Source organism: Octopus sinensis, linkage group LG3, assembly GCF_006345805.1.
Source record: "Octopus sinensis linkage group LG3, ASM634580v1, whole genome shotgun sequence".
In the NCBI taxonomy this organism is placed as follows: Eukaryota; Metazoa; Mollusca; class Cephalopoda; order Octopoda; family Octopodidae; genus Octopus; species Octopus sinensis.
Window position 1 is genome coordinate 164,824,465 of NC_042999.1, and position 10,971 is coordinate 164,835,435.

Sequence of the window (10,971 nt, forward strand, 5' to 3'; positions counted from 1 at the left end):
AAACTTGTGAAAATAATCGATTCCATGTTTCAAGCAAATAAATTGTTGTGATGAGAAATAATTCCTGAGTTTTTTCGCTTAAAACGTTCAACTTCAGAATGTGCGTTTTGACCTCAAATGATTGGCTGCCAGCCTTCGACCAATATACAGCATCTCCGCGTTACGGAAACGTTGTTTGTCTGAAAATCTTGCCGTAACGTAGAATCCTGTAACATGAAATCTGTTTTCCACTGACTTTGGAAAAATATGTGTAACAAAATTGCACTTTACGGTAATATTATCAGCAATGCCACTCTTCTGTAACGTAGGGATGCCGGTAATACCACCACATTGCACCTGGATCGGAAGTGTCAATAATGATTTCAAAGCAATGAGTCTCTCTCACACACACACACACACACATATATATATATATATATATAATATATATATATATATATATATATACACATATATATATATATACACACACATATAACTGGTATTTGATTTGAATGATAACTCCCAAACATACATGTGTTCGATCAACATGAACGATAACAGCCCTCAAGAGCAGAACCAAATTTTAAGGAGGGGGAGGAGAACTGGCATCTAAAATCAACGTAACAACAACGATAACGACGAATCTCAACGTCTAAGTTTCATAGGGAGAAAATAAAAAAGCTTATTGATAATTTCTTTACTGTCTAGACGTCGGCGATAGTACAAAAGTGATATAGAAATGGAAAGAACATACAAGAAAGAGAACGATGGGTTTACATCGAGTAGAAAGGTGAGATCAAGACAATAAAAGTACGTTGATAAAATAAAATAGTAATGACAGTGAATAGCAACAAAGCAACGAGCATCGCTGCAATGGTGAACAACCACATAAGGCAACATGCGGTACTCACGCATATCAAACCTGAATTACCCTAACACACCAAAGACAAGTGCCTTTTTCCACTTTTTGTCGCCAGTCTAGCTGCATAGAAGAGACCCATTTAACAACACTAGTTCCCCCACTCTATCCAAATTTCATAAAATTTACTAGCCAGGGGAGAGTTTCCTACTCACCCCTCTCTCTATCTCTATCCTTAGCTCAGTCTGTACCTTAACCTTTTAAGTGGTACTTGAAAAAAATAAATGAAGGTTTGGCTTGAGAGGAAACGCTATGTTCTCCAAGGTAACAACTTCCTTCGCCGTAGCAAGTACGAAACAGAAGATAGCCCGCTGTTTCTTACCACAGGAAGGTCGATCTTCAAGATAGACTCAGCTGACATATTTAATAACAACAACAATAACAATCCTTTCAACTAAGGGCACAAGGCCTGAAATTTTGGGGGAGGAGACTAGTCAATTACATCGACCCCCAGTGCTTCACTGGTAATTATTGACTCCCGAAACAACAATAATAATAACAGTTTCAAATTTTGACATAGATCAATAGTTTTTGAGGGGAGGGGGAAGTCGATTACATCCACACCAGTACTTGATTGGTACTTATTTTATCGATTCCGAAGGGATGGAAGGCAAAGTCGACTTCGGTGGGGTTTGAACTTAGAACGTAAAGGTGGGGAGAGCGCTAGTCGATTACATCAACCCCAGTACTTGACTGGTACTTAATTTATCGACCCTGAAACGATGAAAAACAAAGTTTACCACAGCGGAAATTGAACTCAGAACGTAAAGACGGCCAAAATGCCGTTTGACCAGCGTGCCAACGATTCTGCCTTAACTTACAACAACAACAATAATAATAATCATAATCCTTTCTACTAAAGGCACAAGGCTTGAAATGTGGGGAGAGGGGACTAGGCGATTACATCGATCCCAGTGTTTCACTGGTACCTAATTTATTGACCCCAAAAGGATGAAAGGCAAATTCGACCTCAGTAGAATTTGAACTCAGAACGTAGCAACAGGCGAAATATGGCTAAGCATTCCGCCCTGAGGGCTAGCAACAACAAAAACAATATTCTTTTCTACTGTAGGTACATGGCCCGAAATTTTGGGGGATTAGATTGACCCCGGTATGTAACTGATACTTAATTTATCGACCCCGAAAGGATGAAAGGCAAAGTTGACCACGGCGGAATTTGAACTCAGAACGTATTTCTTTACTACCCACAAGGGGCTAAACACAGAGAGGACAAACAAGGACAGACAAACGGATTAAGTCGATTATATCGACCCCAGTGCGTAACTGGTACTTATTTAATCGACTCCGAAAGGATGAAAGGCAAAGTCGACCTCAGCGGAATTTGAACTCAGAACGTAGCGGCAGACGAAATACTGCTAAGCATTTCGCCCGGCGCGCTAACATTTCTGCCAGCTCGCCGCCTTATAATACAATATTGACACCACCACCAACAAGTACTTTTAAACACGGATATAGGGCCACAGGCTTTTGACAAAGAGTATAATCTATTACAGTCTATTAAACCAATATGAGTTACAAGGAACTCCGGTGTTCCGCGAAAAAAATTCTCGATTTCTACGAAATATCTTTTAATAAAATTTAATAATGAAAACAGCGTTAACCATTTTATTCAAACAATACGCACACACACACACACGCATGTATCACTATCAGTATATTCTTCCCAATAACAATTTTGTTTTACTTCAATTTCCTATTAAAATTTTGGGTGGCGAGGGTTGTCTGTGAATATAGGTATGGGGTTATGCGGTTTTCGGGAAATTGTCATAAGGGTTCCGCGACAAATAAGTTCCAAAACCACTGGTTGGATATCACGGGGATATTCATTTTACTGGCTCTGGAAAAATGAAAACAAAGTCGACCGCGACTGGATTTGAACTCGGAAAAGTCAAAAAGAAACTAAATACCGAAAGGTATTTTAGTCTGGCTCTCTACCGTTTCTGCCATTTGATAGTGTTGTTACTACTACTACAGTCTCTTACATTGGCACAAAGCCACTCTCGTTTGCAGGGGTAGGTGTAGTCAAGTGAATCGGCAAACAGTATGTAACTGGTACATATTTCATTAATAGCTAATAAGGATATTTGTTGATGTTAGAACATTTCGTTCAATAGCTGTAGATAGACAGATAGATAGATAGATAGATAGATAGATAGATAGATAGATAGATAGATAGATAGATAGATAGATAGATAGATAAATAGATGGATAGATGGATAGATAGATAGATAGATAGATAAATAGATGGATAGATAGATAGATAGATAGATAAATAGATAGATAGATAGATAGATGGATAGATAGATAAACAGACATATAGATAGATAGATAGAGAGAGAGAGAGGTAGATAGATAGATAGATAGATAGATAGATAGATAGATAGATAGATAGATAGATAGATAGATAGATACTGGAATTCTGTGGGCACAAACACATATTTACACATCGACACATACCAACACTCTTATGTTTACATATATATAAACCCACACTTCAGACGCTTGTTTACACTTATAGGCATGTAGATACAAGCATGTATATTAGGCACATACGGCATACATAAAGGTATTTACAAATACAGACACGTACAAACATAGATGCAATATAAAGAACATATACAGACATAGGTTCGTTCACACATACATAGAATTCTTTCAGATATAGACACTGAAACAGAGGCACATACATACATATACGCAAACACGCACCACACGCAGTCACATACAAATACATACAATTTGTGCGTCGATACATATTACACACATCTACAGTTTTACGCGCACACACCTATCTATTATAGTATCCAGTACTTTTTCAACGATGTATGTAGACACACGCGCACTTGAGATCAAGTCAAAGGCACCAACGATGGTGATGATGATGATGATGATGAAGGAATGCTGAAGAGGAACGACAAGATTGATGGTTATGATGATGATGATGATGATGATGGGCAGTGTTGAGGAGACGTGAGGGTGGTGAGAGTTTGTGGTTGGTGCCGATGTTTGGGCACCGAAAAGTGGTGTTTGGTGGGGTTGTTCTAAAAGTAACAGCAGTAGTAGTAAGTTGATGCCTTTTTATTGTTGTTGGTGAAGTAAAACCGGAGCAAAAAACACCGTCGAGATAAATAAAAAGATATGGGAAGAAAAAAAAAACCATAAAAAACCAATAAAAGAACACAAACTGCATGTCTTTCTATGTATATACATTTATAATTATCTGTCAAGCTATGGATTTATATATCAATGTTTTTTATCCATCCGTCTCGCAATCTCTCTCCTCTCTCTCTCTCACTCACTCACGTATGTACACACATACTATATATATATATATATATATATATATATACACACATATATATATATTGTCAATCTAGCGATCCATCTACTTCTCTCTCTGTCTATCTCTTTCCCGATCGCACTGTCAGTGTTTTTTAGACTTTAGAGTTACATACATGAAGCAGAGAAGCAAAGTGAGTTGAGAGGGATATCAACAACTATTCGCACATACAATACATACACACACACACACACACACACACACACATATATATATACATGTACAGACAGTGATTTTTCCTTAGAATTGTAAAGATAGACAAATAGAAATTAACTGACATACCAAATAAAATCCTTGCAGTGACTACAAAAAGTCGGCTGCTTGAAAAATCGGGGAACAAATTTGTGATTTTTCACCTCGAATACATTTTTCTGGCGTAAAGCTCCCCGGCGCTGGACTCCTTTCAGAGGAATGTTCTCCGTGTCAGCCATGTTTTTCTGAACATTCAACTATGAGTGAGACCAACGTAGAGATAGAGAGACAGACAGGCAGATGAGTGAAAGCGATTGAGTGAGAGTGAGAGAGAGAGAGAGAGGAGAGAGAGAGAGAAAAGGAGAGAGAGAGTCAATGTGTGAGTGGCTTTCGGTGAAGGTGGGAGTGAAAGAGTGAAGGGGAGACTAACGTGTTCAGAGGAAAAAAGGAAGAGAAAAAAAAGAGAGAGAGAGAGAGAGAGACAGAGAAAGGAAATGGAAAGGAAGATAGACAGAGAGGAAGGAGAGAGAAGGCAGAAGCGACTTTGCGTGAGGGCGTACGTGAATGGCAATCGTTGAGGGGGAGAGTGAGAGAGTGACGGCAGATTAATGCGTTTCAAGAGGGATGGATCGGGGGAAAAAGACGAAGTTAGAAAGAGGGAGAGAGTAACCGAGAGAGGAAAAGAGAAGGAGAAAGAGAGAGAGAGAGCTGTAAGAGCGAGAAGGGTGTGACTGATGCACGATGCAGAAAAAAACACGCACGTATAGTTCTACTTAAGGGAAATAACTCTGTTGCACTTAAACTGATAACTTGTAGAAGTGATGATGCCTAAAATACACGAAATGCTTCAAAATTTGAATTCAAACTACTATATTTTTACAAGTGCGCTCGGATCCACGAATTTTGGGCGGTAAAACGGTGGGCTGTGTTGCGTTGTGACGTTCATGTATTTTCAATGATATTTAGCGACAATAAAGTGAATAATTTTTGAAAGAGTTCCAACTGGAGTCGCAGACGTGGTTCACTGGGTTCAGAAAGTCGCACGCAGGCGACGAAGGATTGCATTAAATAACTGGTCAAAATAAAGAAATGAATAACATTTAATAATTTTCTTTTTGTGCTTGGGGAGAGTTATATTTTGCAATATTTCAGATGTCAAGGCGGCGAACTGGCAGACACGTTAGCGCGCCGGGCGAAATGCTTTGCGGTATTTCGTCTGCTGTTACGTTCTGAGTTCAAATTCCGCCGAGGTCGACTTTGCCTTTCATCCTTTCGGGGTCGATAAATTAAGTACCAGTTACGCACTGGGGTCGATGTAATCGACTTAATACCTATGTCTGTCCTTGTTTGTCCCCTCTGTGATTAGCTCCTTCTGGGTAATAAAGAAATAGGTATTTCGTTTGCCGCTACGTTCTGAGTTCAAATTCCGCCAAGGTCCACTTTGCCTTTCATCCTCTCGGGGTCGATAAATTAAGTACCAGTTTCGCACTGGGGTCGATATAATCGACTTAATCCGTTTGTCTCTCCTTGTTTGTCCTCTCTGTGTTTAGCCCCTTGTGGGTAGTAAAGAAATAGGTATTTCGTCTGCCGTTTCGTTCTGAGTTCAAATTCCGCCGAGGTCGACTTTGTCGTTCATGCTTTCGGAATCGATAAATTAAGTACCAGTTACGTACTGGAGTTGATCTCATCGACTGGCCCCATCCCCTAAATTTCAGTCCTTGTGCCTAGAGTAGAAAAGAATATTTCAGAATGTTATCGCCCTCTTTTTGAGATTGGCAGTCATTTCCAAATACATGTATGTAATACTGAAAATGTTTTTTGTTTTTTTAATATACGCATTTGCTTAGATTATTTTTGCAATAAAACAGTAGATTTGATGGCCATATAGAAAGGTGATGCATTTTAAAACTTGAATAAAAGTTGTTTTTTTTAAAAATTATATTCATAACAAATTATTTTACAAACTATGTCACGAAAGAACAAAAGTAAGCAAAGAGTTCAGAAGAGAATTAAATCATTATAACTCATTTTAATCTGTAGAAGATTACAGTCAATGGTAAATCTGTGATTTTTTTTCTTTTTATTACCAGTTCTTGGATGCGTGGAGGGGTTTTGAAAGAACACAACGCAGGTCATTACGAATTTTATTCGATTTAGTTGCTTCATTTTCAGATGCAGCAGTTCTGAAATTTCCGTTTCACTAACAATATGTCGGGACGAATGAAAACAATGAAATGTATAGCACTTTCCACGTCTTTTGGGCAGGAAGAACCCATCAAAGACCAGATTTTCGGATTAGTTTCTTATTAAGCTTATATCGTATCCTAGAATCATTCTTCAGTTCCAAAAACTTTATTTTGTCAATCATCGGGAACATTATTGACAATATTAATGGATTTTGCACTAAATCCAACTTCTCATTTCTGACTGGCTGGATAAATTTCAAGTGCTGTCAAATATGCTACAACATTTCTTCTTCTTCTTCTTCTTCTTCTTCAAAATTTGAATAAAAAGAAAAACACAAGAATAAAGATTTATTCCATTAATAAAAAAGCATAAAAATTTAAATATAAAAGAAAAAATTAAATTCAATTTTTTACATTCTGTGAACCTTTTTGAATGTCAGAGATTAAGTTAAAAATAAGCTGTTATTCTTCAGGCTGTACATAATTTACACACTTAATTGAATATTGGTTGCAGTTATTTTCTCTGAGGCCCACCAGGAGATTAATTCAACACTAGTTGAAAAACAGAGAAAAACTGACCTTGAAAATGTTACGAGAAAAGCGGCAAACATCAGGAATGATAAAATTGAGCAACAAAAGCTTAACTAAATAACATCGAAAATCTAGCATCAATTTTTTTTTTTTGCGATGATAAGCAATAAAGAAGAAGGAAATAATTTGTACTCGCTAAAACGTTTCGAAACGTATTGCAGAAAGGACGAAGTCACATTTAGAGAGTTTGTATAAAAAGTGCTGACTGGCAGTGATAGATATTGTGTGTTTTAAAAAGAAATAATTCGTATCTGTCCGCAAGAACAATACACTACTAATTGAACGGTTTGAACGGCAGTTTTTTCTAGCGGTGTCATATGAAATTGTCACCCATAATTATGACCCTAATATCGATCTATTGCATTTCAATCTCTTTTAGACTTAGGGTTAGTTAGGGTTAGGGTTAGGGGTGGGGGGAAGGGTATCTTTTTTTCTTCAGAAATGTAAATAAACCCAATCTGTTTCTTAAACGAGGGAATATTCATACGGCACAGAATGTTTTCACCTCAATAGACGTCATTGATTGGTTGAAATTGCAGAAATTGAAGAAAAATAAACAACAAATATCTTACAAACTATAGAACTTTCTCAATAAAGACAAGAGAAAAAGATGTTTTATAAACACATTCTACCAGTATACGAAGTTTAAAAGTGTTTAGTTACCTAGAAATTATTTTTAAAAAACTGCCGTTCAAACCGAAAAGATCCAATTGAAGAAATATCTGCAAATGTTAAAACTTTTAAATAAGTATCTTAAAAACTTCGTTAAAACAAATCCCAATGAATTGCAACTTTTTTAGTTGTGCTTTAAAAGAGCAAAAACTCGAGATCTCAAAATGTAAGTCACGATTTTAAATTTGAATATTTACAAAGAGTTAATTTAGTTAATTCTGCTGAAGGACACGTGTACTAATGCTGGCGATTTAAAAACTTCGTTGAAAATTTATTTCGGAAATGAAACTTCGTTCGTGGAAATTATTTACAATCACAACTGATAGGGCAGCAGCAGTGATGGGACAGAAGTAGAAAGAACAGTATCAATGCGTCCCTGAGAGCACAAACACATGGCCTCGAAGACGACAGAATCTAATTAAGATTTATTGTATTACTAGCATTATGACTCGTCGTTGCCGGGTCATAGTGCTAGTGCATGTATATATATGTATATATATATGTGTACATATTGCATGTACATCTATATATATACATCTACACATAAAATACTAAATACAAAGTTATATCTTGATATCGCTAGTGATAACAATAATCAAAATATATAACAGACTGGAATTGTAGGCCCGTCTCTTGTAATTTCGATCAATTGTATCTTGTCCTCCCTCTTGTATAGAAGTGTGGCTACAATCCAGCCTACATCTACTTCTGGGGGGAGATTTTAAATTTTTATCCGGGACGTTCTACGTCCCAGATATAGAAGTAAAAATAAAATATTTCCACTTTGCAAGGTTCGAGTCGAGTACTCCCTTGCACGCTCCGTTGACTCGAACCTTGCTTCTATTGTGGCGAATTTACCGCCTCTGGTTAGATATCTTTCATAGTCGCACCAAGACACTTTTTGATGGTGCTTTCCTTCAGGTGTTCAAATCTTTTTTTTCTACATTGTATACTTTATAGACAATAGTCTTTTCTTTAATTTAATTTTTTATTTCGTTTGGTGGTGTTATCCTAGATTCACCGTCTTTGTCGGTGATCAATCCGAAATAGGTTTGTATTTCTTCCATTTTAATTTTAATGAGTTCGCGCCGACGGCTGCAGCGAAATTCATTTTTGGACTTTCTTCTATCGAAGGCATTCTAACAAAAATGCTTCCGTGTAAACGGTGAAAATATTGTCAATTTCCCCAAACAGGGACACAATTCAATTTTTAAACAATAACCAAAGCTCCTTCTCCCAAAGGGGGAGGGTTACAGTTTACAATTATTTAACAAATGCAACACAACAACGTTTCCCTTACGAGGAACCAACAAACGTAATAACAATAGTTAAACAGTAATAATAATAACAACAAACCTTACGGTGAATCAAAAAGCAGTACGCAGTTGAAGCTATAGTCCTTTATGTATAAGAAATAAACCAACAGCAGTACTCAGTAGAAGCGGCTGTTCGAGAAAACAGACATTACATACAGCCAAACTTCATATAGATACTTAATGCTAGCTAATTAGCAGATAATCTAATGTAAAAGCCGTGGTAAAGGGTATGTGCACACCACCATCTGGACTATTCCATTTCTGCACGCTAATTTTATTTTTAATTTATTCCCATTCATGTGAAACCATTTATTTAAGTTCAAGTCATTGATGCAATTTTATACCAATTGCTATTTTTACTTTTAATTGTTATGTTACGATTTAATTTAGTTTGATTTTAATTATTACTTACTACATATAATTCAATTTTTATTATTATCTCTAATTTTTATTGTTAAAGTGAAAGTATCTGACATAAAATAGAGAAATGTTTTTGTTTCACTTTTAACACGTAATACTGAAATAGTGGAGAAGATATGATATTGCTATGGGCTCGCGCTAGGCAAGAAGTTGAACATTTTTTTTTGCCCATGAAGCTACATGGACCCTAAGTAAGGCATGTGTAAAATTTGAATGAAATTGGTTGTGTAGTTCTCAAGTTTTAGGGAAACACACAGACAGACAGACACACATTCTCAGTTTTATAGAGAGAGAGATAAGGCGGCGAGCTGGCAGAAACGTTAGCACACCGGGCGAAATGCTTATTTCGTTTGTTTTTACGTTCTGAGTTCAAATTCCGCTGAGGTCGACTCTGCCTTTCGTCCTTTCGGGGTTGATAAATTAAGTACCAGTTGCGTACTGGGGTTGATCTAATCGGCTGGCCCTCCCCCCAAATTTCGGTAGAAAAGATTTATTGTATTATTCATCAAGAGGCACTATATGCCAAATCTTTAGAATTAAAGAATGTTATGGACATGTTTGTGAAGACAGCGAATCTAAATGATTAAATCATTCCCAGATTTATCGGTATTTGTTGGATACAAATGAAGAGTGTCGGGATCTGACTAATAGCAGCAATGTACGTTGGCTAAGTCGAAGGTCCTTAAAAGAAAAAAAATGGATACTTCATATCTTCAGGATCCCGATAAGGTTGCAAACTTTGCATTTATTGTAGACATTACGTCTGTTTTAAATAACTTGAAATTTGCAAAAAGGTTGCCAGTTGTCTTGACGTAGAGCACATATCACTGGTTCGTTGTAACAGATGTTAATAAAACTCAACATGCAATAATCAGTCAACCACGGTAGTGGTTGAATATATATTCTTAAGTCCATCATTTTGTCAATCGTAGCAGCTTCCAAACTTCACCACTAATTCAGTTCTCAACTAAATTTCAAACTGTTGACGGTTTTAAAGAGGACACCGCCTCAGCTACACTTTGGCAAAAATAGTTTGAAATTTGGTTCAGTAGAAGAAAAGTTACATCAAAATATCTGCGACCCCAAGGGGGGCAGTAAGGCACATATTCACCTTCAATTAACATAAACCTTTCAATTTTAGATTAAAAGTATACTTTTCTTAGGCTTAAATGATAGAAATATGCATGAGGAATTCAGAATCACTAGTCGCATTGAATAAAATTTAGTACAAAAACAGTTATGAGGTAAAATGTTACGAAATTTCCTGTTAGTAAGTAAGGGAGTAACGTTTCAGCTATAAGAATAAAGAATATATTTCTAAAAATCAATGCT

General features: G+C 36.7%; 1 protein-coding gene across 4 annotated transcripts in view; it reads right to left on the reverse strand.

The window, feature by feature from the left end:
* The window catches only part of LOC115209909 (calcium-dependent protein kinase C), a 385,995-nt gene extending 381,097 nt beyond the window's left edge, over nucleotides 1-4,898 (reverse strand). The window contains exon 1 of one of the 4 annotated variants that reach the window (XM_029778506.2): nucleotides 4,545-4,898. In XM_029778506.2, the coding sequence (XP_029634366.1) occupies nucleotides 4,545-4,693 (149 nt within the window). In that variant the 5' untranslated portion in view covers nucleotides 4,694-4,898. The remainder of the gene's footprint in view (nucleotides 1-4,544) is intronic. The other 3 variants (XM_029778507.2, XM_029778504.2, XM_029778505.2) reach the window with 3 other exon arrangements.
* Nucleotides 4,899-10,971: the final 6,073 nt, after the last annotated feature.